General features: G+C 50.1%; 1 protein-coding gene across 1 annotated transcript; it reads left to right on the top strand.

Annotated features, from left to right (window-relative positions):
- Positions 1–1,108: 1,108 nt before the first annotated feature.
- On the top strand, positions 1,109–19,432 carry SSUH2 (ssu-2 homolog). Its single transcript, XM_076345880.1, has 12 exons — positions 1,109–1,163; positions 5,184–5,279; positions 5,888–5,969; positions 8,301–8,430; positions 9,434–9,494; positions 10,167–10,291; positions 10,940–11,002; positions 11,922–12,007; positions 13,536–13,628; positions 14,751–14,856; positions 16,774–16,881; positions 18,967–19,432. The coding sequence occupies exons 1-12, from the start codon at positions 1,139–1,141 to the stop codon at positions 19,111–19,113; spliced, it is 1,122 nt and encodes a 373-aa protein (XP_076201995.1). The 5' UTR covers positions 1,109–1,138; the 3' UTR covers positions 19,114–19,432.
- Positions 19,433–26,169: the final 6,737 nt, after the last annotated feature.

Below are 26,169 nucleotides of genomic sequence, written 5' to 3'. Positions count from 1 at the left end.
GCTTTCCATTGTGTTTATGTTCTGAGCTAAATACTGGACTAAAAAGGCACCCCTCCCCAGCTCACAGGACGCCAGCGTGCTGCTAGCGACACAGTCACACCCCTGCAGCATTAACTGAGTTATTCGGACAGCAGTTAGGGTGGACAAATCTCTGTAGAGAAGGAAATCCTTCTCCCCCTTGGAGCCCATGCACAGAAATACTTTGGACTGAAAGTTCAGGCTCTGAATGATGTTGGGTCAGAAGTTGGTCCTTTTGATGAAAAATGCAGCAAACTCTAAGGAAATCACCTACATTCTCACAGATACTTGTGTAGCACCCTGGTATATTGGTGTAGCAAACCTTCTCTTCTGATTATTCAAGTGGATAGCAGCCTTTTGACTACAAGAACAGCTATGGGAGGCTCCTAGGGTCTGGTGAGTAGGGACAGCTCTTAAAAACAGGCTCTTGTCATAATTTATGATCATCAACTAACTGGCCAAAGCCTCTTGTTAGCTGGTTTCTGAGGCCACAGTCACCAGCTCATCAGCTTAACAGCATCACGCTGCTCCCTCTCTGTGCTCATGGGCTGACGATGGCTTGGGGAAAGCACAAATGTGAGATACCCAAAAAGAGCTAACACTAAGAACTTTGAGTATGTGGAATATTCATGTGATGCCCCAGAGGCACCTGGCTGTGTGCCGGCGCACAGGCAACTGCCTCTCTACAGAGTGAACGGTGCCTTGAGCCCCCGCTCACCGGCTGGGCCCGTGGTGAACAGATAGTGTGCCTCACACTCCAGGATTTCAACCACGCTGTGAAGGGGTCTGAAGGATCTTACTGTCTCTTTACACCACTGTAGCTGTAATTTGTTCTCATGTGCAGTCTCCACGATTTCTGACCATCTTCCCCTCCAGCGGGGCTTCCCTTTGGGAAGCCAGCATGGTGCGCATGGGCTGTCTGGTACTTTCCTTCCTGGCAAGCTTCTGCTTCGTCCAGCTTTGACATTGATTCATTAATTCCCAACATCTACATTGTTTGGCAGAGGGGAGTGGCTCACAGGGGCTGGGTTTCGTTGCTGTGAGCACAGAATTTGCAGAAAACAAGGTATTCCAGAGGAGATTGGTGGGATGGGATCATCTCTGCTCCTAGCCTTTGAGAATGGAACAAGAAATGAAAGCAGACAGTAAGTAAAACTAAAAGGAATACATTGCATGCCATGCTGAGTAGTTTCTCTACTATTTTTATGCAGTTGTACTTCTTGATTAAGATATTCATAAACTGTGTTTTCAAGTAACCTGTTAAAAATAACTGTTTCCAGAACTGAACCTCTCTTCCACCAAATGTCAGTGTATGCACTCGTCCAGTTGGTGTTTGTGGAAGGAGTGGAAAGGGTCAGCACGTCGGTTGTGCCACGTCTGTGACCTATTGTTGCTATACCTTTAGGCACTATGCAAAGTCCACTGATTCCAGTGGAACAGGGACTTAATCCTTAGAGGTGTGAACTTAGTCCGTGCATCTCTGCTCCTGGGATGCTTCCTAGTTTTGTCTTTGAGGTGGGATTCTTGGAGTCCGCTATAAACTGCTTGACATGGGTTAGAGATTAAACTGGGGTTTGTTATCTTTTAACAAAATGCTGCTTAATCAAAATATCTGTCATGATGGAGCTTTGATCTTATGCCCTTGACTATATCTTTTCCGTTAGATGTTAATATAGTGCCTGAAGAAAATCTAATTATATGGGGCCCCAGTGAAATATTGCTGTCACTGATGCTACTGAAAAGTAATTGAGTTCTGAGGTTCCTTAATTTATGAATGAGAAAAGCTTTGATTAGCTTAAGAAGAAATAATGATGCTGCAGGAAGTTTCTGTTTAATCAGATGGGAAAAAACAAAAGTTTGTGGTCCTGGAGGTGCCGTGTGGAGTGCTGACATCCCGCTCGACCAGCCAGACAGTGAAGCAGCAGGGGAAGTGACTGGTGGGGGCAAGAACTGCAGGTTAACTGCTAGGGTTTGCCAAAGATTGAGACTCGCCCAAACTTTTGGCTATGGGTTCCAATCCTAAATGTACTGAAAATGGGGATCTTCCTGCTGACATTGATGGGCTCTTGCTCGGTCACTGCTTGCCAGCTGCAGTATTTGCTGTCCCCGCGGGCTGCCTGGAGGGGTGTGTGGGGAAAGCAGCGTTTGGCCTTGGTTTATACCTGCCTGGGACTTGTCCCTCTCTGCAGAGGAATTTCCCCGAATGATAAAATACAGTTACTGCTCTGGCAGGAGGAACCCAACCCTGCTTCCCATACAGAGGCGCCTTCATACCAACTTCCCCTCCTTTAGCTGTTCTTTAAAGCTAACCAGCAGTCATGCCCCACCTGGTACTGAGCCTCGACATTGCCTGTGAGCACTTAGCCCACAGCACCCTTGGGTGAGAGACGAGGGATCTTCCAGTTGAGAAATATGGTTTGAGTGCATACGACTGTCGTGTCTGACTGTTTTGAGCACATGCATAAAAGCCTGATTTCAGACATCCGAGGAACGTAAATGTTAAGTGCAGATGTGCCATGTGGATCTTGGGCCCCTCAGGGAAGCGAACAGAGGTTTCCACCCATGTAGGTCTTTCCTCAGCTCGTGGCCTCGCACCCACGTTGCAGCTGATCAGACGCAGAGGCAGCAGCAGCCCGGCTCTCCTGGCCTGCTGAGCGGGAGAGGTGGCAGTGTCCCGGCAGTCATTACAGGAGTCCTGAGGAAGATGCTCAAAGCTGTTGGTGTCCCCGTGCAGGAAGGGTAGGAACATAGCAGTGCACAAGACGTTTGGTCATATTTTAACAACCATCCAGCATTGCCCTATTTGCTTACAAAAAGGCCAAATCTCTTGTGACCTGATTTTATAACCTAATTTTCAACCAAAGGTTGAAATCACGTTTTGATGCCAGCTTGGATGAACCCAGTGGGAAGCTGGGCTGTGCTGCAGGAGCCATGCAGGCGGTGTGCTCGGTGCCCAGGACCTTGCAGCACGCTGGGTTTTAGGGGATGCTGTGATACGGGTCGTGCACAGGTCTGACAAACGGAGCTTCGAGTCCAAGGCTGGAGGTCGTTCTTCTGCCGGCTGCACGCTGTGGGAATTTTGCCAGCTATTTTGGTTTGTCTGGAGCTGGATCCCGATGATACAGAACAGAACCTGAAATATCGGATGAGTAACAGCCTAAGCTCTGAATTTCCTGGCTTTGGTCAAAGTCTATCTCAGACTTATTGTTGTTTTAAAATGGAGCTATGCGTTCATGTTTATAGACTATTGTGATTTCCAATAACATCACCGTAGCAACAACCGTGCAGTTGATTTATTTACTCCAAATTTGGGATATTTTTAACCTGGTCATTTAAACCATTTCTATTGGACTGGAATTTGGTACTTATACTCTTATCTCCATCTTTTGTTGTAAACAGGTTTTTGTTTAACATTAAAAATAGGCATTCAGGTTCTCTTGGTAACGCGTACAGAAATCCATTATATTTTGGAATGAAAATAAAGGATTTGTTGTGATATAATAGTTAAAATAAGAACCTGGGAGTTCATGCTTTGGGAATATTTCTCTGCAGCACACTAAGGGAAGGCACTCGTCCTCCCTCTGCCCTTCTCCTCCCACGTGTGCCGACCACGGCACTTGCCCACCTGAGCAGGGCTGCGTGAGTCTTGGTGAACTGAAGAAAGGGGAGCCCTCGCTAAAGGCGTGCAAAGTCCTTTCAGTCGTTAAAGGTTTGTAAAAGCTGCACTTTCTGAATGAGGAAATTCACAACATTTTCAATGACAGTTGTGTTTCCTTTTCATTATGAGTACACAGTTGCACACAGACATATCGAAACACCAAAAACAACAACCAAGAATGCAACGCTAAAACAGAGGGGAAGGAATGGCACCTCTCCAGCGTGGCACGGAAGAGAAAGCCGGAGTTTATCATTACTATGAAGCCCCAGTAGACTGGCATGGACTGTGAGCTAATTGACCAGTGAATCCAAAATTGTTTGGGATGCTTTACTTACTGCTTGAGGAAGATGTTTCTGTTTGATCTAGACATGACCGAGATAATCCCACTGAAGGCATCTTACTGATTTATTTTTCACAAGGAAGTTCTCCGTAGTGCTTATCGCTCACCATCACTTGGAAACCTGTGCTCCTTCAGCCCAAGGGCAGCCTTCTCTTCTCCACGAGGGATGTGGCATTTCAAATGAAGCACATAGTTTCTTATTTTCATAGGAAGAAATAACGGAGAGATTAATTTAGCTTCCTGGAAGGAAGGAGCGTGGTCTCAGAAGGGAAGTCCAGTAAATCAAGTTGATGGATGACTACCCTCAGCCTCTCTCTGTGCCGGTCAGACTGCGTGTTGTTGCCAGGCTGGCATTTCCTGGCTCCTCCACGCGCTCTTTTCTTGCACAGACTGACTTTTTGTAATCAACTGCTGCGATATGAAAGGTCACTGGATAAAAGGCTTAATAAAAAGAATTGTTTCTGTGTTAGGCATCAGGAGGACCAGTTGCTACCAGTGGTTATTTTTAGAGTGGTACCTAAGGAAACAAACAACCGATGTCCCACGAGCAGAATTAAAATAAGTTGGAAACTTTTAGAAAAGGCAGTCGCTTAAAGAGGAGAGTCATTGCTGGTCAAGCTAAGGACTGATGTTTCAAAGGCAGCCAAGAGGTGCTGACCTTCACGTCCCGTTAAAGATGTAAATGTGTGCAACTTTGAGCTCTTCAGCTACAACTTCTCACCTGCTTACCAGGCAATGTCTCTGGGTCTTTGGAAAGTTCCTGGCGCCTTTCTCCTGCCTGTGTGCTTAACCCAGCCTGGTCTGGGTGTCCGTCCCAGCCGCCGGCAATGCTCCCCTGTGCTCCCAGCAAGGGGTGTGGATGCCGCAGGCTGCGGGGCCGAGGTGCCGGCTTCCCCAGCTGGGGTCCTCACCTCCAGGGCTTGCAACGCCCCAGGCCCTGGCTCTCCTGGGCTACGGAGGGAGCTGAGGACCTGCAGGGCTTTGTCACCTACACAGGGTGTCAGTGTTGTTCCACTTCAGCACAGGGACTGAGCTCCTGGAAAGCAAGACAGCGGGAAAGGACAGCAAATCCTCTGACTGCATATTGGCCTGTAACATCTGTTTGGTCTCTACATGCTCCGACCAACCTCGAGGCTTCCTCGCTCACTGTGTTTCCCTGGGCTACAGGTGACCCGGACCTGGACCCAGAGCCCGGACGTCCCTTGACGCCTTCTGCACCCCCGGGATGGCTGGATGACTGTGAGCGGATCGTCCAGGGCAGAGGTACGTGCATGGCACCGACAGTTTGCACTCCAGTAACTTTATTCTTCTGACAGTAAGGAAACAATAGCAGCTGCCTAACCCAAGGGAGGTGCCATGCAAGGTGGGCAGTCCCATGAAACCCTCCCTCTTGGTACGCTGCCTCCAACACAATGGGCATGTGCCTGTCCAGCTCGCAGACTCCTTTTTACCTCCTGAGCTGCTGTTCCTGGCCTGCTTCTTTTGCAGACAGGTATGTTTTGGAAAACAATTGGCTTTGACATCTGGCAGTGCTTCTCCCTGCTTGGAAAGTCATCAAGAACTCTGCTGAGTGGGGAGCTGGGGCTGCTGTACTGCCCTTGAGCAAAGCAGCGGGGTCAGTGCTGTGGGCACAGGCATGGGCACGGCTGCCCGACTCACCTGGGAGCCGTCCCAGTGCTTTGCTAGAACGCCGCTGGGATGAGCTGGACCGGCAGCAACTTCTGGCTGGGACGTGGGGTGTGTTTGGTGTGAAGCAAACTGCTGACCTGGGAAGGGCTTTAGCTGCTACAGCTGAACCTTCCTGCAGTTGTGAGCAAAATCTGCCTTGGGTTTAAATTGGGCTTGAATTCCTCAGTTGCCCTTTCCCGCAGGAGCAAAGCCCCTGCCACCACCTTTGGACCCGCCAGGCAAGCCTGGGGAGCAGAGGAGCAGGCCCTCCTTTGTGCAGCACAGGTAAGCAGCTTTGGGGAGAGTATGTTTTATGCACTTCTCTTGAAAGCAGCTCAGCACAGCCCCGGGGCGGGAGGTGAGCCCTTGCACCAGCCCCCCACACTGGCTGGGGTCCCAGGACCCTGGAGATGGCAGAAAGGCTGCCCCCACCGCAGGCATGGGCATCCTGTGGCGTGCCCAGGGCTGGTCCCGAGGGCAGACACAGACCCCCGTGGCACCGACAGCGCTGGCATCGTCCTTGTGCTGCCTCCTGCTGTCGTGGCCAGCCCTCAGGTCTGTGCCAACAGCTGCTGTCCCTGCACCGGGCATCCTGCAGCCCCGTCCCTCTGCACTGGGCAGCGAAGGTGGGGAGAAGGTGGATGGGTGTCTTATGGATCCAGCAGTGCGGAGAAGCAGCAGTGTTGACTTTCATGTGGGAGAGCCTCGGGGCAGGGGCAAAAACTGAATTTACAGGTGCAGGGCTGCCTTCCCCACAGTCCAGTGTGCCCAGTGGCAGGGCTGATAACATACCCTCTGTCCGGGTGTGACCAGAGCAACTCCTCGGAGGTGGGGCCCAAGCTCTTGAAGTCTTCTTTGGAATATAAGTATCACACCAGTTGTATGCTAGTCCTTCTCCCAGGGGTCAGTTATTCTGTCTTTTATGCTTTTATTGCTTATTGTCTTTTTTCTCTCCTGATTTTCATCTTGAATTTAAAAAACAAACCAAATCAAAACCAAACACACCCGCACACCTTTTTCCTTTGCACATGGAGAAAAAGAAAAAAGAAGCACAGCTCGAAAGGCAACATTTGATGGTGTATAGGATGGTGGGAGTCAGCTCCTGCTCGTTTTCTTCGTCTACACAAAGGTTCAGACTGGATATCTGGTGGCATTATGTTTCTCAGCCTTAATGAGAGGGGAAAAGATGACTGCAGGACAGAGCGATCTGCCTAAACGTCTCATAAACATGGTCTTGAAAGGACAGGAAAGTGAATAAATAAACATGGGAGCTTTGAATTTGATCAATGGCTGGTGAACACTTGCTAGAGAAATAATCCTCTGGTAAAAAAAAAAAGAAAAAGGGAATGTGAAGATTCAGGGATACTTGTTAAAAGCAGTTGTGTGTTAAATTTCCTTTGAATAGCAGTGAGCTTGGGGATAACAGCTGAGCCCCCAGCCAGCAGTGGTGGTGTCAGGGATGCTGCAGGCAGCGCCTGCCAGGTGATGGAGCAGGGGGAGCCCTGCCTGCTGCCTGGCCAAACCGCCCCTCCTTCCCTGCGCTGGCATCCCTGCCAAACGAAATAGCTGTAGGAGCTGTGAGATCGGCTCTTGCTCTTTATTGAAGAGGGTTTTCTTAATCTTAGCTGTCACCGTATTGACAGGGAGGTTTCTTAGTGAATATTGTCTGGGGTCATAACAACGCTCGCCAGCTCGCTTGGCCACTGAGGCTGGAGCCGTCATGGGCTCCGAGGAAAGGATTCATTGCTGAATATTCCCACAGAGCAAATGCTGACATTATCTCCTCTGTTACAATTTACTTCATGGTGTTTTAATATGCTTTCCAAAGGTGTTAAATCAGAGAGATGAAAAAATACATAATGGACAGTCAGATGTCACCGTGAGGACAGATGGACCTGTCTCGGGCTCGGGCAGTCACTGTTGGTTTTTCTCTCTTACTTACAAAGACGACTGATGAGGATTTTTGAGGAACCACCTCTGAGAACCCACTTTTAGGCTCATTTTTTCCTATTCTCATCATTTTTCTCTAGCCCCGTTGGCAGGGGAGGTAGGAGTGCCCTGCACTGCCTGTGACACCTCCAGGGACCTGCCGCCCCAGCCACGTGCAGGCAGAGCTGCTGCAGGGTGCCAAGGGGGGCACGGGATGTGCTTCATGCACAAGTTAGTCTTTCTGCTGTTGTTGCTATTAACTGAAACAGAAAACAGCTCAGAGTAACAGGCGTCCTAGGTCTGGAAAAAGAGAGAGTGCCATTTCTAATCCTGTGAGCTGACGGGGAAGCTGTCGATTTGCAGCTTGCAAAGACACAACGGTGTTTCAAACCGGCTCTCCTTTACCCAGCCTGCTGAAGGCAAGGGTTTACACACACACGTATTTATTTTAGACCACTCTTTAATACTGACCTTATGGATATTGCATGAAGATATTTTTTAGAATGTAAATCTCTCTTTCTTTTGTAATAAGAAGGATGCCAGCAGCGATTGTGTAAAAGAGGTGGGGGCTCCCAAATGGGCTCTACTTCACTTTTTTTGCAGTAGGTTAAATACACTGAATGTTTCCAGCTAATTCTTTAGGATAAGTTAAGAGTATAAACCTGTTTTGTTCCCGTTGCCTCCCAGCGTGCCCCCGATGACAGAGGCGGCGGCCAGGCAAGCCCTCCTGCGCTTCGTGGCCTCCCGATGCTGCTACGGGAGCAGAGCCGCAGGAGAGCTGGCCATCCGGCAGCTGCGCCAGCTGGGGACGTACCGAGTGAGTACCTCCAGACCCGGCGTCTTGGGCACCCCTTCTGAGCGGCTGGGATAATTTCCAATTACACAGTGACATCGGGCCACGAAGAACCATCCATTCATTAAATTAAATGGCTTTCATCCTACTTTAAAAGCAGACATACAAGTGCTTTCCAAGGAAAGTCTACCTAAGAGCTGACTACAGGCTTTTATAGCTGAAAGGTCTATCATCTTCTACAGTAAAGCACTACCTCGGCAAAGCCTCTGGAAGCCTTCTCTTACATCCTAGCTTTGGCAAAAGAGCCCTTTCCTTAGTTAAACCACAGGAACCTGCTCTGCAGCTTGGTATTTTGGGCTCAGGCGAGCACAGAGCGACCTGTAATGCCACGCATCCCCCCCAGCTGTTGATTTATTCTGGTAATGTTTGATTCCACAGAAAACATGTGGACTTGGTTCCTTATTGTCGTTCCTCTCACTGAAAATAGTTATTGAGGATTTGGTGCTTGCTGCGGTTAGTCTCTGGATCTCGAGTCAGTCCTGGTTTGGGGAATCGATGCCCAGCAAACCAAAACGGTGGGTTCCGTGCCAGGGTTTGGTGCTGGTGCTGCCTGGGCAGCCGTCCAGGGGAGTGCTGCTGTGCCCACCCCTGCTCCCTTTTCTGGGGCTTCTTGGAGGGGATAACGAATGAGCATTGAGGAGCAGAGTGCTGGGAGTGCCCTTTGATAGGCACTGTGGGGCAGATGTTCCTTTACACTAGTGTTTGTTCCACTTCTGAGATTATTCAGATTACTCACAAACATTATCTGGGCCTTTCCCAAAAAATAAGCCACAGGATTCTCCAAACAATGGCAAAACTCACTTTTGCTGTGAAAATGCCAACCTGTTTTTCTTATGCAAGTTGTACTCAGAGATGGAAGAGTCTGGGAATGCTCCCGAGACCCGTTATTAGCAAGCCACGGTTCAAATTTAAATGCCTGCTTTGTGCAAGTTGTCTTTGTGGTGAGTACGTGATTTTTCTCTTCTAGTATCGACTGGAGACGTTCAGTGAGTCAAGGTTAAGCGAGTGGGCGTTCGAGCCCTTCACCAGTAAGTGATTGCCCCGTATCCCACTGGAATGGCTCTTGTGGGACGTGCCACACATGTTGGAGCTGGGGTCTGTGGCAGCGCTCGCCATCCAGGGCTCGCGTGGCTCCTGGAGATGACTTGAGCCTGGTTTAACGTGCATCAGGTTTATCTGATCCCTTGTGGCTGTTTGCACTCCGCAGGGCCCGTGAAGCTGGGGCAAAATGCTTTCCTCTGCAGGTTTAGTTCGCTTTCCTCGTGTTGGGGGAGGTTTTGCAGCATGCCCTGGGAGCAGAGGCCATTATTTCCCTGCCTCCGCGGCAGTAATTTCCTACCAAGTGCCATGTATACTCGAAGTTTGATTTGGGATGGGCACCTGCACACAGTGGAGCTCTTTACCAACCTGCTGAGGACTGTGGGGGACCCCTGCCCCTGGTTTTTGGGTGACAGCTGATCCCAGGTGCCCGCACAGGCCCGGGGGGTCGGCTGGGGGGCGACGGGGGCTGTGCCATGGTGGCAGGAGGATGCTCAGCACCTTGGGGTGACCATGGCACAGACCACATAGGGTCGGTCCCTGGTGCGACCCCTACATGGGGATGGGGAGTGATGTTGGCCAGTCCCCAGCAGCACCAGGAGCCCGACAGCATCCGAGCACCATCTCCAGCAAGGTGGATAAGACGCCATTCCCTCCTGCAGAGCCTGGAGCAGCCAGACCCCCCGGGGACGCCCCCCTCGACCCCTGGGACGTGGAGGTCAGGGCCCCCCCGCTCTTCCAGGGCCAGACTTGGCGCTGCCGGGTGCCCCACTCAGCGCTGGTCAGGGTGAGTCCTCGCTCGCTGTCGGCTGCTTGTGGGAGCCCCTTCCCCGGCTGATGGGCTCGTTGGGGCTCGGGGAGCAACCCCCAGCTGGGGCAGTGCCCCTCCTCAGGACCCTCAGCTCCTCAGGACGGTAGCGGGCACCTCACTACGGTTCTCCTTTTCTTGGGTTTTTCCTCATTAAACACCAGGGAAAATAGTCAGAGATCCCTTCTTCCTGGCGTTTTCTTCCTCTAGAAGTTTGAGGACAAATTGTGCTGCAGCCTTTTCAAGAAACAGCACTGGATAATCTTTCCTCTTTTGTTAATTTTTTTTTTCAACATTAGCAGAACATTTGTTTGCATGACAGTTCCCATTTAGCTTTTGACAAGCTCTATAGCTGGTCAATTTATTTTACTTTTTAAGTGATATGATGAATAAAGAAAAAAAAAATTACTTTCTTTTGCCAGCACTACATAGACGTTTGCCTTTGTTAAAAAATTATTATTTATGACTCCTTTAATGGTTGCACAGCACAATTTTATGGTGTTGATTCTGTCCCCTTAGGACCAGAATTTTATCACTGAATTTTGATGCAGGAGGAGTGCATGTGCGTAATACGAGATATCCGAAATCCCTGGGTAGCTCTGTGCATGAATAATCTTCTGATTTCAGGACTGTCACAGATGCCATGGTCACGGCCGGTCCAGGTGTGGGGTATGCCACGGGGCAGGTCGGGTAAGGAGCTGGGAAACCTTCCGCCAGGCAGCCTGCATTTCCTATTCCTTTAAGTTTGGGCTTCATTTGCGAAATTACATCATGTGCTATCTCATTTCTGTACTTATTATGAGGGTTGGAAGTCTGAGGGGAAGTTCTGTTTTATTCCCCCTTTGCCACCCTGTATCCCAAACCCACTCGTGTTCAGTCCAGTTTCCACCTGATGTTCCCGGGGTCTCTGCAGACATGCTGAATAGGGTTGTCAAATCCTGCCCAGGTAGCAAAGACGCCTTACCCCGTCTCAGTCGACAGCCTACGTGTTATAATGGTGAGAGGGAACAGAGAATTTGCTCCTGCACTGTTGAAATGAGGTCAGATCTTAGGCATGAAATACGGCAAACTGGCTGCTGTCTTTCAGATATGCTCAGTTCTGTATTCGGGGTTTCCAAAGGGGAGAGGAGGCTTAGCCCAGGGGTGCAAGTACAGCTGCTAATCTGGCCTCCTGTCTTTATTTGTTCTTTTGCACAGATATTCCCAAAGACAACCAAAAGATGTATTGTTATTGCACTAAAATTGCCACTTAATTAAAGTTAATCTGATTAACTACAAATATTTAAATAAAAGTCTACTACTAACTACATTAATAAATAACAGTGGAAAAACATGTGTGTAAGAAAAAAGACATTTCAATCTAGATCGTGTGTCCAGTTTGCATCATTGGTGAGTTTGACTGGAATAACTAATTAATCCAGAGTCACAATTTATGAGCTATTTTGTCCATTCTTTTCATTTGCCATGTATGTACTTGGCATATACCTTTCTCTGCAAGCCTGAGTTAGCAATTATTCTGATAACATACATAAAAGCTTTTGATTTATAAACCTGACATGTTTTTATTCTGGCAGTCACTACCTATTTTAATTCTTCGGTGTATTTGTAGACGAGGTGTGTAACGTGCAAGGGATCCCGATGGAGGCTAAAGCAGCAAAAGAGATGTCAGCTTTGTTCAGGTACAGGTCGCAAAAGGTACGATGGGCTCCTCTGCACCTCGGTTAGCGTGGCTCTGCTCGGACTGTATTGCTTCCCTTAGGCAATGTTTGCTCATGCAATGGTGTGGTTAGTGGAAACCAGTCATCCCAGTCCCACTGGCTTGGTGGAGGTTATCAGCTGAGGCTCTGCCAGTAGGAGGAAAATACTGGAAGGGTGGTAGGGGACAAAAATCCCTGAATCCAGTATGTTTGAGCCGAAACGGCTCCACTTGCCTGCTGCTGGCAGAGGTTACAGTGCAGAGCCAGGGCATGCTCTGCATGCCTGTGTGCTTTTTTTTATTTTCTACCATGAAGATCACCTAACAGATAAAGCAGTACAGCAGTAGCTTTATTCTCCAGGAAAACTGGTTAGAAAAAGCCTTTTCCACCTCTGATTTTTAAATGAACTTCCATTTTAACATCTATTATTCACTCTGTGTGGCCCACTCAGCATTCAGAAACCAGGCTGGTATCCCAGACTCATGAGATAAGCTCGTAAGCATTTGGAAAATAATAATTTTTGGCTCTCCTTTCTTCCATATTTTTTACCTTTCTGTTACAAGACTGTTGCATTTCCCAGCCTCTCTGGGAAACTGGAGAATGCTTTGGGTTTTCCAATGAAAGCAGAGTTTCTCAGACCTTCAGGAGTTGTGGCAGCAAAGAGGCTTCGAGTCTCTTGAGGTCCATGCTGTACCTCCTGTCCCAGGTCTCGGTGGGCTCAGCTCAGCTCAGAACACAGGGAGTGGGTGGTGGGATGGGGCTGGAAGGAGCCGGTCCAGGATGGCAGCAGCAAAATTCAGAGCTGCTCTTAGGTCCGGTTCCCGCAGCGCCCGCTTGGGGTTTGGCAGGTTTCACAGCCAGTGCAGCCTGGAGAATTATTACCACCCTCTGGTTTTTCCAAACACGAAACTTAACAGGCCTAAAAATGATCTTTAAGTGACAAAAAAAGAAGGCACTGTTCTAAAACTGTTTTGTTTATGTGGCTCCATTAAGTTTAAAATAACAGAGATGGTATCGTGCATAATCATGGCAGTCATTTTAAAGCATGAATCCACTGGGGCTAATGATGGCTTGAAGAGCCTTAATGAATCAGTTGTTAACTGCTGCTAATCTGTGTTGCATTGATGCAATCAAAATGCTCCATGCATAAGCATATGCCTCCTGCATCTGTTAGAAGCACAGGAAGCAGCGTCTTCAAAGTGACGATCGCCTTCCCACCGTTGTGTGGGGAAATTGTGATTATCCTTAATTAGATGTACAAATACATTCTTTGACTAATTCCACATTTACAAATAGATTTGAGGCTGGCATTAGTCATTTGCTTTTCCCAGCAAATATGCTATATCCCTTGAGTCACAGACCGGGGGAAGATGTATGTGCGGTGCATGTGCTATCGTTGACTCCTGTACTGCTGACCCAGCTGAGCTACACAAACAGCCTGAAATAAATCACCTTCAGGTCCGCAGACCTCTGACAGTGGGCAGCATTTACAGTCCTGTTTAAAATCCTTACTGTTGCATCCAAAGGTGCAATACCTGTTCTGGCCGGGGCAGCAAGACCTGTGCAACGTGTCAGGGAGAGAAAAAGCTCCAACATTTCAAGCAGCTGGTGATAACCTGGTAAGCAGCATGGGTAGATGTTCAGAGCTGTTACTTTTATTCCTTTTTTTACTGCAAGGCATGGGAGCTCAGCTGTGCTCCCTAAGGGGGAGCTGAGAGAGTACTTATTGCCTTTGGTCAGGCAGAAACAGGGGCGTGGAGGGGCAGCTTTAGTCCTTAATGATGGCAGTCTTGTCCATGGGGCGTGGTGGGAGCTGAAGTGGGTTCACAGAGGTAAAGGATTGTCCAAGGTCACAAGAAAAGTCAGAAATGGAGACGGAGCGGCTGACCCTCTGCCTGGTACGAGCTTGCACAGCCCAGACCCAAAGGCCCCGGCAGCCAGGAGCAATGTGGGGCAGTGGGTGAGCTCCTTTTTCTGGGGTTTTAGTGATGGCCCAAGGCTGCTGGCTGTGGTGTTGCTCTGCTATTTCCCATTTGGGAGCTCTAGTGCCAGAGATAACAGATGGGGCTGAAAAAGATCTTAGCCTGTGAGGTTTAGCGAAAATCTATTACCTGCCCTGCTGGGTGCTTCCTGAGCACTTTCTCGTTTTTGTACAAAATGGCTTCAATGACCCTATGTGAAGACCTTCATTTTTCAAAACACCATCTCCGTCCATCCTGAGAGATTGGAAATTGCCCCAGCCGTGTCCGTCATGCCGGTGGGATTGCTGGGGGCACGGGGGCCCCAGGGCTGCACTACCCCAGATAAGCACAGCTCTGCCAGATGAGACCTTCAGCTCCTTTGGAGGCCACCATCAGCCACTGACCACGCCTGTGTCCTACAAGGAATAGAGCAAAATGGTTCACTATAATCGGAGCCATGGCTTTGGAAAGGGAATATAAGACCTCTCCTGCCGCAAGGAGTTAATAGGTGTAGGAGGCTCTGAAAGCCATAAGGCAAGGTGATCACCATGAAGGTCTGATTTCAGGATTCTTTATGCAAGAGTCATCCACGGTTGTTGCATATACAAGGTTATTAAGAAACTAATGCAGGAGTGCACAAAGGCTAGGCAGGCATGACTATTGTCCTCAGAAATCAGGGAGCATTCAAGCATTGTTCAGGCATTTAGAAAGAGCCTGGAGATAGCTCAGTGCCCTACAACCAGCCTCGGATCGTTCAGTTGTTTCCCCTCTCTCTTGCAGGAAGAACAATGTCTTTGAATTTGTTTCTGAGCATCATCTGAACTTCCCAGGAGAGCTGCTCAGCAAAGTCAGTGGAGAGAATATATTTAAAGATGAAAATGTGGCGGTGAGTGTGACTTATGGGGCCGGAGGGGATCCCTCCCTGAGCGGCTGTGAAGAAGGGGGTGTGTGAAATGGCTTCCAGCTGCGTGTCTCTGCTGCGGTGGCCGGCGGCTGCTCTGGACAGGGCGATAGCCAGTGCCCTCCCCTGCGGTGGAGCCGCTGAGTTCCTGTTCGCGGGACACAGCTTTTCCCATTTCTACAGTCAGGAGAAATGTAGGGAGCAATGGGATTATGAAATCCGGCAAAAGTGGGTCTTTTTCCATCAGCAGCCACTGGGAGATCGTGACTTTGCTCCTCCCTGCGGGGACATTGGGGCCAGGGAGCTCTCAGGCTGGAACAGGAATGCTTTGGCAGGAGCAGGGGCACCCGCAGGTGACCTGTGTGGTCTGACGGTGCGGCACCAGGACCAAAGCAAGAAGGTGGCTTCAGGCCATTGCCCCTAGGTAGTGCAGAGCATCCTTAGCTTCCTCTGAGGAACCGAGATGCTGGGTTTTCTGCCTGACAAAATGCGACCAACCCGTGCTGCAGCAGTCAGCGCGCAACCGCCCCAGGTTACTTTTGGTGGCCATTGCCAGACTAGCGGAAATCCCACCCTGGAGTCATTCTCCGCAGCTCTCCAGCAATAGCAGGAGACCTCCAGCAGCACATCCATCCCTGGGGCTTTTTATATTGTCCCTTGCACATTTTCCACTGCCTGCACAGCATCAGTGCCATTGGCTGCAGGATTTGCAGGGAGCGGGCATGGGACGGCGGCTCTTGCTCCTTGCTGGAGCGCCTGCGTGGCATTGCCATCAACCAGCAAACCCACGTGCCTGCAGAGCCGCCGGGAGCTCATCCCGCAGGCAGCAGCTGATCCTGCCAGCTTTGGAGCCAGCGCAGAGGAGGTGCTGCTGCTGCCCGGGACCGCTCGCTGGGCTGCCGTGGGGACCTGTGGGTGCAGGGCCCTTAAACAAGATGTTCATCAATGCTGGACACCTCTTCTCCTCCAGCTCCTGTGGTACGGGGCTCCCAGAGGGAATCTGCCTCCGTATACCTGCAAAAGTCTGGGGCAAAACAGTCCGAAAATGGCTGAAGCACAGTGCTCTCCTACAGCCAATGCCGTTTCTGTACTGCTCAGTTCTCAGCTTTATTTTTTTTTAATGCGAATGCAAATGAGTGAGAATTTAACTGTGCCTTTTTATTATTTATTAGTTGTTTTGCAGTAACCTGTAGAAACTTTAGTCGTGTACCAAGACAGGGAGATAGGCACCATCCAAGCACGGACCAGCTCTCCCCCAGAGAGCTATTACTCAGTGTCATGCATCTGTAGTGAAGACTTTGCATCTGGTGTTGCAGAATCCCTTTGGGATTTGAATGATGCTTTAGCATCTGAGTCACTCTCCAACGAATGCTTTAGACCTGAAGTCCTATGAACATTAAAATCAGTGGGCCTCTCACATAAATGGCTATCACTCCTGGCTATGCAAGAAGTAGCTGCATTCATGAGTAGTTCTGCTTCGCCCACAAGCCCCGTATTTCTTCTGTAAATTGTTCATATGCTGGGGGAAAACAGAGAGGCTTTAAAAAAACCTTTCAAATTTAACAGTGCTGCGCTGCTGGAAGAAGGCGACAGTGAATCCTGTTGGGGCACAGAGTCAGAGAGTCACCCAGTGCCAGTTTTTAACCAAACCTGCCAGCTTGGGAACAGCAGCCTTTCCCTGCCGCTGTCCTGCTCCACAGGCAGCACTAACCTCTGTCTACAGAGGCACGGTACCTGTTTTGGTACACGGTGCCTTTGGGACTTTGAGCTTAGCATTTATTCTGTTTATTTCCATTATATGCCCAGGTCTTTCCTTGCGTGTGCCGGTAACAGGTGAAATGAATGTGTTTGTGCCAGACAAATAGGGTCTCTCTTTTGCGCAGTTGGGTTTATTTCTTGCAGGTGTACCCCATCATCGACTTTCCTGAACCCGAGATCTCCCTGGCCTCGCAGCGAGCCATCGCAGAGCACAGCGCGGCATTTGCCACGTCCTCCCGCATCCTCCAGCAGGTAAGGGGGGAGCCCAGAGCGGAGCCGCCTGCGCGTCCCCCCCCGGCTGCTGCGCACCCCTGCCCCCAGGGGGTCAGCTAATGATGGTTGATTAGTGAGCTTGGTTAGACACAATAAGATGTTGAGAATAGTAACCGATTTCATTTTTAATTTAGAGGTGATCTTTAGCAAGTGAAAAAGAAATTCTAATTATCAAAGAAATCTTAATTATCAAGTGAAATACCAGGGAAATAATTTTTTAGAAATGTATTGAAAGATGTAGGTGACTGCGGTTATTATTGTTCCTTTTACCTTTTCAAAGCCCCGGCAAACATTATTTATTACCACTATTTTTATCTTAGAAGCTAATTTTGAATAAACATTAAGATCCCACTCCATCTGATTCTCGCTAGAGTTTTGTAATCTGTGTTGCTGCTATTATAAATGTGATTGCAAATGCAAAAGTTTAGCTAGAACATACTGTCTTTTCACCCACAGGAAAGAGAAGGTTTCACATTAAAAATGCAAGTAAACTGAAAGACCAAAATAAACTTAAACGGAGATGGTTTGATTTTCCATGTGGTCTGTCAAAACCAGCTCTTTGGCAAATTTCTGTCTTCCAACTTAATTCCAGCCTATAATTTCCACTTCTCAGCATCAAAGGCAGTTTGTTCACTAGATTGCTGCACACCAGCCAAAGCATCCTCTAGCTGTATGAGAAAGCAGGTGCTGAAAACCTCCCGCCCTGCCAAACTCCCAGCACCACGTGGTATTTATGCCGGTCCGGGCTGCCTTCTGCCGGCGCTTTCCCCACCACTGGATTTTTCATCCCCTCTGCTTGTTGTTGGCTGAAGTTCTTCTGCTTAATAATCAGCATCTTTTGGAGAAAGCTGGGGGGAAATCTCTTCTTCTTTGCTTGGCTGACGCTATTCTGGCTTCTTACGACGTTGGCTGTGTGTTGGAGGTAAATATCAAGACCATAGATACCCTCTGGGGTTAGAGGGGCTGGAGCCCGGCAGACTTTGCTGGGCTCATTGAGCTTTATTTAAAACTGAGACCTTGCACATATAATTGCAGCAGGAGGTGAGAGCCGGGGTGGGCGCCTGCCCCTCGGCTCTGTGAGGGGTTGCTGCTGCTCAGCAGCTCCCGGGGCTGCACCGGCTGCTCAGGAGACCTGACCGTCTGCTGGGCACCGCTCGACTCCCCTCCCTCTCTCATCCCACCTAGCAGCCCTAAGGGGCTGGTGTGTGTCGCTGGGTTTGAGCTGGCGGCAGTCCTGGCTGATCACAGATGAAAAATTCACCAAAACTTGGGTTGGGTTGGTGTTAGGGAAAGGCAGGAATTGCTAAACTTGTTCTGCAAAGAAAAGGAAGGAGCAAAGCAGGGCCCTCCATGAGGAGATAAGGTGCCACTGCAGCACTGATACCAGCCTATCTCCTGTAATTCAGCCATGAATAATAATTACCAGCTAAGTGGAGATGAAAGCAGCTTCCTTCCCCCTCAGACAGGGAAGGGAGCAGAGCAGCAGGGGTTAAATCTGCAGCGATTTCTGCTGCAGTAACACAGCACAGTGCGGCCCATCACGGACATTTCTTCCTGCTTCTAAGGGACAGAGGTGATGTGTGTCCACAAAGGTGGTGATTCACCACCGACGCCAGTGTTTGCTGGTGCACATCCAGACTCCCGTGGCTCCCCCATGTTCTCAGGGCAAGGACAGGGAACCGCGTTCACACACAGACCTCAAGCACGCATGAGACGGGGGCATACGCTAACACACTGAGGACTGGAAACAAGGGCTTAAAGGATTCAAGGAATTAACTTAAATAGCTATAAATGCAGTAAAAGTGGTCTGGTATGCCAGGGCCAAAACATGCTAGCTCCATGCTAGCTGCAGCTAGGGGAATTTTTGATGGCTGTAGTGATGGGCTGGTGGGTCTCCATGAGATTTTTCTTTCCCCCTTCACAAAGCAGCAGCTCTCTCAGACCTGCGAGGCTTGTGGCTAAAAGTTGGGGCTTTTTTCCTCTCTACATATGTTGGTCTAAAGCAAGATACAGCATCTGCTCCAAACTGTTTGTTTAAATTGAGCTTTTCCTTTCCTTTCCCAGCGTCAAACAATCGAGCTAATCCCCATCACAGAAGTTCACTACCAGTATTCAGGGAAGCCTTACCTCTACTACATCTATGGGCTTGAAAACAAGGTGTATGCACTGGACTACCCCGAGAGGTGCTGCTGCAGCTGCACCATCGTCTGAGACTCGGTGCTGGGAGAAAAGCACAATTACTGCAGCAATCACCCAGCAAACCCCCTGCGCCTGCGGGGACTCGGGGATGCTCCAGGACCTTTCCCACCTCACCAGGTGCACTTGCGTCTGCAACAGAGGACTGCAAAGAAAACGAAGAAGGGGAAGAAAACCATGATGCCCCTCCCTCCAAACCACTTGTATCTCAGAGTCGGGGCCAGCTCCAGGCCTCCCACTGGGTGCAGGATCAGGCCTTTGGGTAAAGATTTCCCCCCGTGAATGTTTTCCTTTCTTGTTGCAATGCTGTATCATTAAAGTGATGCATATTGACAGAGATATTTTCAGTCCAGCTATGCAGTTTATGACTGGTGCCTGCCTTTCCCTGTTTTATTTGTCAGTTTTCCTGAGCTGCTACATAATCTATAATGATATATTTCAAAATGTCTCCAGTTAGCCAATCTAACTTTAAAGGATTTCATTTTAAAATACCCATTAACATCATCTGAGGGGTGGTTGTACCAATATGAAAATTATTGTCTAAGAATAAAAGGCTTTTGTGGTACGTGCTGCGTGCGACGCCCTGGCGGCTGCAGGGATGGGGAGAGCAGGAGGTTGGGGGGGAGGACGTGGGGCCACCCCTGTGCCTGTGGGCTGGGGGGGACGAGCTCTGCCCCTGGGGACCCACTCCCAGGTCTCATCCAGACAAGGGTTATTGGCTCAAGTGCCTGCAGGAGGCAGTTCTCCACGGCTCCTCCTTTGCTTTTTCTATCACCAATCTTGCAACGTCTATCTCAGAAAAGCTCGCAGAAACACCTCGGCTTGCCTTGGGTTTAAGGCTAATTTAATTTAAGTGCAAACACTTGTGTTTGCAGCATAGAGCTTGAGGAGATGAAGCAAACAGACCCTAAACAGTTCAGAAATGTGCAAGCAAACAGAAAGACACCAACACTCATATTTAAAAACAAACCGAACAACCTTCCTCTCCTCCCCCGTGATTTTTTACATAGTTCTTGTGCTGTTTGGGGCCTAATGGAGGTATTTTGCATGGGTGGAACTGGCAGCCCCCAACAGACTGCTGCATCCAATGGGGATGTGCTCGCCTGCAGCCTGGCGCTCTTGTCTGTCATTGAAGTGCCAGCTGAGTTAGTAGGTTATCGCAGCAAAATCTGCATGGGAGAAACACAGCTCGAGGGGCTGGGAAATTTTTAAAAGATAAAGACCCATTTGTCAGCTTGAACGGGGATTGTGAGGGGTGAGAATAAGGAAAAAATGACTGGGGAAAGACATTTAGCAGCCGACAAATTTTAAACAAGTGAGTTGAACGTTACTTCGTATAGGAAGTGTTTTCTAATGCTATTTCTAAAATGAAAAAAACCATGCAGTTTCTGCTAATGTGTAAGCAGAGAGGATGAGAGGGAGCGAGGGAGAGAGGAGCTTTCCTGATTTTGCTGTGGGGGGAGAGGCACAGGCAGCAGCCGCTGTCCTGGCACAGAGCGATGCTCCCCTGTGCTGGCCCCAGCACAGAGCGATGCTCTCCTGCATCGGCCCCAGCACCGAGGCTGCCCCCAGGCTGGGTGTGCTGGGGTGTCAGATCAGAACTGGTTTCAGCCGTCACCGACCCAGCTTTACTGGGGGATTTTGCAAGCAGGAGCACCATGCAGGCATGCTCTGAGGTCTCGGTTTGGGCAGGATGCCGAGAGCCACAGGCAAACGGGCCGTTGTGCTCACGGGAAAGGACTTGCAGGGAAGTGCGGCCGGCGCACCACCTCTGCAGCCTGCTCTCTCTGGGGTTGGTGTGGCTCTGAGGGGCCGCTGCCGCCGAGCGCTCTGCAGCAAAAGGGAACGCAGGCACTAACGGCCTTCTTATTAAAACACGTATTTTAAAGGGGTTTTTTGATGGCTAATTCTGGACTGGTTCTTTACCCTGTGCATGCCCATATAAGTGTGCCCCAGAACAACACCGAAACTGTTCCTAACAAAAGTTTGTTCAATCTTTAAAGGATGTCACTTCAGGGCAAACCCTTCACTTCAGAGCTTTGGGACTCCAGAGCACGAAGGAGGTGAGAGCAGGTTTCCCTAGACAGCACTGCAGGATGCACATGCAAAGTTGTTCCTTTCCATATATACATATATATGCGCACATATACATATATACACATCTATACATATATGTGCAGATTCAGTAAAACTTAAGATAATCTTCAACACATATACATATAAGTGTGTGTGTGTACTTACATATAGATATATATGCATTTTCTATAGCCAGGCCCGGTGGAGCAGGCCAGCGGGGCACATAAATCAAGCAGGCTGCCTGCCTGGCAGTGACAGATTGTTTTCAGCAGATGCATCTAATGCAGTTTTAGTCTGGCCTTACTCGGGTTAAACAAGTCCCTAACCTGCGTAAGGCTGAAAAATGACCCTGATCCTGCAGCTCATTGTACCGGGTGGCCCATGCAGCACAGGGCAGCAGGCGCCAGTGTTGGTGCCGGGGTCCCCTGGAAAGAGCTGCAGGACCCGAGGAACCATCGGCTGTGGTCATGAGGAGCTCATGCCGCTCACATGCTGGAGCTTCGTTGCAGTCTCTGCAGCCACAGCCAGGGCTTGGTTTTTGTCTTGTTTGAAGGGTTAAACCTGGGCGAGAGCTGAGCTGCAGCCCTCTCATCCCATCACCACTCCTGCACCCCCAAAGCCCATGCAGCTTGCAGCTGGGCAACAAAACCCCTGGGGAGATGTAAACTGCTGCGCATCAGCATGGAAATGGGTATGACTTGCTGCACACACAGAAGGTAAATTGTTGAGAAGAACAACAACAAAAGAGAGCACATAAAGAGCTGGAAATGGCTCCCATATGTCAGGCAGTTAGGGCTGGCAGGGGAGAAGGGAGATAAGGGAGGTGCAGGGGTGCTCAGCCCCTGGGATGCTGCGGGGCACAGGGGCTAGGGGCTGGGAGCCGTCCTGCCCTACAGTGACAAGGCTAGCAGCAGCAAAATGCAACCGGCAGCCATTCCCAGGCAGGGTCCCGTCCTCTGCAGAGGGCTGGACCTGAGGCTGTTGGAGGGTACCTTGCTGTTTGAGAAGACCACACAACACCATCACGGCAAAGAAAGAGGAAAGAAAGGAGGGTGTTTTTCTTCTGAGCCACCAACAGAGAGGGACCAGACAGTTTGGATAAGCTTTAGAAGCAATCTAAATAGCCTAAATAATCATCAGGCCAGATTCCTTCTGGACTGAGCAGTTGCTAGTGGTTGTTCAGAAACAAATACAAACCCCACTTCGCTCCCATCAAGTCATTTTTGAAGCACAAGATAAACTTCATCCTCTCTGCTGCTGCTGCCAGGGTGAAAAGGGCCAAGCAGTGGTCTCTTAACAAACAGCACCCTGATCCCGCCGCGGCAGCCGATGGGCAGAGGGATGGCTGGTCGGACATCCTCTGTCTGCAATACCCCTGCTCCTGCCCTTCCCTGCACTGTCCCAGTACCACCGGGGCCAGGGGCAGGAGTGATCTCGGGGCCTTTAGCTCGCTGCTTTCTGCTAAATGCTCAAACCTCCCTGTGTTCCTGTGCTCGGGGAAACGCTGCGGCCACCGATGTCTTACCTGGGCACAGGAGAGGGGGTCAGAGGCTGTGGGAGGCAGCGGGGCCGTCAGCCCTTCCCGCCCCCACGCGCTGGGCTTCTGTCCCTGTGCTGAACCGTTACCCAGCCAAGGCGGGACGAGCATCCCTGGACGAAGGCGCACGTGGGAACGAGGGACTGACACCCAACACCGGGTGCCGCCTCCCCCCGTGACGGCCTTGGGGTGGGAGTCCTGCCATTCCTGGTGGTTTTTTTAACGGAACTTACAACTATATTTAGATCAAAAATAAATACATTCTTGGCTTGAGCACACTTTTCAATGCCTGATGAATGAGCAGGACCTCTTTCACAGGAAACTATAAAATTCCCAGGGTGATGGCTTGCCTCTGCTGAGGCGAAGGGAAGCAGAGCTCTGCACTCCCGCTGCGCCTGCCAGCCTGTGCTCAACGTCTTCACTAGCAGAGAGGACTGGACATTACTGTTATTAATAATTGCACTACTATGTTTATTAATAATGCTGTATGGGAACGAGGAAAGAAAAATCCTTATCCTGTGTTTTAAAGAAAGCAAAGCTTTGTAAGGCCCTGCTGGGTGAGACCAGAGGCACCCTGGTCTGGCTGGACCATCAGAGATGCTGTTTGAGGGCAGTATCTGAGTGTGGCCATTTTCTGCCATCTCTTCCCCTCGTGTTTTCCAGCACCATAACTAGGGATGTTTGGGGGCCTTGGCTAGTCCCTTTATATCTCTTTTTGAGCTTGCTGCCCAGGAATTCATCCAGCCTGTGTACCTGTGCAGCCGCCCGGGGTAACAAATGCTGCGGACGCAGGCTGCAGCTTGAGCACAGCTGTAGGTTTGCTTAAATTGACTGTTATTTCAGTGGCTGCAGCATGTGTCTGAGTAACCTCTCGGTGGGGGCCCCATCTGCGATGAAGGGAGCAAACTCTGCTGGGTGAGTCCAAAGTTTCCCACTGCCCTCCTGCCCCCTGAGTCTTTGAGGGTTTATAAAACAAGTTCGATCTTTTGACACAACAGCCCCTAAATGCAATTTCATCCAATAAACATGATAAACTCATCGCAGAGGCCATGCTTTCAGCTCATACTCTTCTGTTCTTGGTGACAGAGGAGCGCAGCATCGCAAAAGACAGGAGGCGGATGGATCCCCGGTGGGTTTGGCTGGGCTCCCCCCATGGACCCCCCTCCCTCCAGCCCCTCTCTGCAGCTCCGTCTTTCCCCAGGGCCCCGAGCACACAGGGATAACCCAAACACCTCCTCCATGCCAGGAGGGATGAAGTCTTGCACTGAAGCCTACCAGCTTCCCGCTGGCTCCCCTGTCCCACCCAGGTCCCCTGCGGCCCCCAGGGCCACCGGTGCCTGCTCCAGCCCCAGGAGCTGCAGGCAGCAGCGTGGGGTCCGGGGAGAAGGAGCTGTGTGCTCCCCTTCCCCACTTCTTCAACTCAGTTTAGCTTCCTCTGTGTGTTTTTGCTTCTAGCACCTTTCAAATAACATTTCTTCTACCTGCTAGAGCAGTTCATTGCTTTACATTGAAAAGCCAAAAGCATACTGAAGAAACTCTTCAAAAAAACAGTATCTTCCCAGGAAAAAAATTCTCACTGCATTGATCTGTCCATCTATCTTAGCACTGAGATTCTTCACATACTGACCTCCCGACACAGCCTGCTTTTGTGGAGAAAACTGCTCTGAATTAGGCTGGTTTTTCTCTCATCCTTCTGGGTCCTGGAGGGTTTTTTTCCAGCATCTGAGGCTGTGCGGGGCTCTTGCACTCTCAACATGGTAATATCATATCTGTGTTTTGCTCTTGCTAATCATCAGTCAAACTCCCATTTTAGGACATATTTTCACTAAAATGCTGCCTTATTTGGCTTTTTCCTCTCTGCGATTCCGGTGACATCACCCACCAAGCAGTCGATTCAAACAGCTATCGCCCCAGCGAGTCCCTGCGCAGCAGAACAGGGAGCCTCTGTGCCGGGGGGTGAGGGGGGGCACGGGGCTGGCATCCCCTCCCGGCAGGGACCTGGGGACGGCGGGGCCGTGAGCCCAAAATGCAGCCCGAGCAGCGGTGGGGTCTGTGTTTGAAGGGAGCTTTAAACCTTCCTCCACAGCCCAGAGACTGGGATGCGCTGGGGCTCTGCTGCTGGCATGTGGCCAGTGTGCCGAATCCTGCCCCGGCACCTGGGCGTATTTAAGTGAAAAATCTACCCCCAAGCCACCCACTGAGCCCCCTCTTACACGTATCTCCGGTATGTAACACGGTGTGTTACAGAGCACGCACGGAGATGTGGGTACCGCGTCCGTGCTACTTCTCGTGGCAGAGCCGGCAGCTCGGCTGGCCCGCAGCAGTGCCCGGCGATGGCGAGGCGGCTCCAGCCCTGCGGGCTGCAGCAAGCCGGGGTTTTTCCACGCCGGTAGTTTTCCTCTCCCTGCCCGCCCTGCGGCTCTGGCCGATCTGGCAGTAATATTTACTGGTGACGAGACCAAGTAAATTGGTGGCAGCTCTGCAGTGAATTAGAGGTGCTATTTCCGCCGGTACAAGCCAGACATCTTTTGCCCTCGGAATAACAATAATCCAGCTTCACGGCTTACATGAAGGTTTCTGTTCTAAATCCTACTGCTCCCAAACTCCACTATTTACTGAATAATCCACATGTACAACGTCAGACTGTTTCCAGCCTCGGCAGAAGATCACCCAATGGGGTTTTCTTTCGCTGTCCCAGTCACAAAGCATCGTAGCCTGTGACTGCTCGGCAGCCGGTTGTTCTTGCCTGGCAGCCCTGGCTGGAAGGGGAGCACCGGTCCTGACAAACGTGTGACGATGAGACCAGTGTCTTAATTGTCAATTATTTGCCCTGGGGAAAGAGGCGTTCTCCCACTGGGACAGGCTAAGAAACTGCTACCAAAGTCCTGCCCTCGCGTGTTTGCAGGCAGCGGGGCTGTTCTCCGGGCCGGTGCTCCCAGCTCTATCGCCTGGCAGATCCGACACCGCGCCGGGGCGGCTGCCTGCCCAGCGCTGGGCACAGCATGGCTGGGGTGGCAAGGGAGAACTGGTTTTATTTCCTTGGGATGCCTTGGGACAACCAGCTTTATTTCCCTATTCCGGAACTTTCTTCTTGGCATGTCAGAAATTCACAGCCCAACTCTACAAATCTCCTTTTGGCTGAAACCCCACTATAAAAAAAAACTGTGCCAAGAGCTAATTAGAAATAAAAAGAAGATTAATTTTGAAAAATCAGATGAAGTGGGATATTTCTGGATTAGGGATATTTGCTGATTGCATAAACCCAAACAAAACAAAACTTGCATATGAACGACTCCTAAGAGATAAACCAATTTATTTTGCTACATTTAAGAATTAATCTGAGTTGTTTTATTACAAGAAGTGGTTTTGCCAGCTCATGCTGCCGGTATTTCTGGCAATAAAATGGCTGAGGACTGTTTAGTTTGGGATGTCCATCGCTACCGGCTGGGACCGGGTAG

The sequence above is a fragment of the Aptenodytes patagonicus genome, chromosome 8 (assembly GCF_965638725.1).
Source record: "Aptenodytes patagonicus chromosome 8, bAptPat1.pri.cur, whole genome shotgun sequence".
Taxonomy (NCBI): Eukaryota; Metazoa; Chordata; class Aves; order Sphenisciformes; family Spheniscidae; genus Aptenodytes; species Aptenodytes patagonicus.
Note: the sequence above shows the minus strand (reverse complement) of the source record. Positions and strands in the feature narration are given on the sequence as shown.

Bases quoted from the DNA above. Each gene is read 5' to 3' on its own strand.
- SSUH2 (XM_076345880.1), top strand. From the start codon at position 1,139: ATGGAACAAGAAATGAAAGCAGACA. The intron at 1,164-5,183 runs GTAAGTAAAACT...CCTGGGCTACAG, and splicing joins ACAAGAAATGAAAGCAGACA to GTGACCCGGACCTGGACCCA. The intron at 13,629-14,750 runs GTAAGCAGCATG...TCTCTCTTGCAG, and splicing joins AAGCAGCTGGTGATAACCTG to GAAGAACAATGTCTTTGAAT.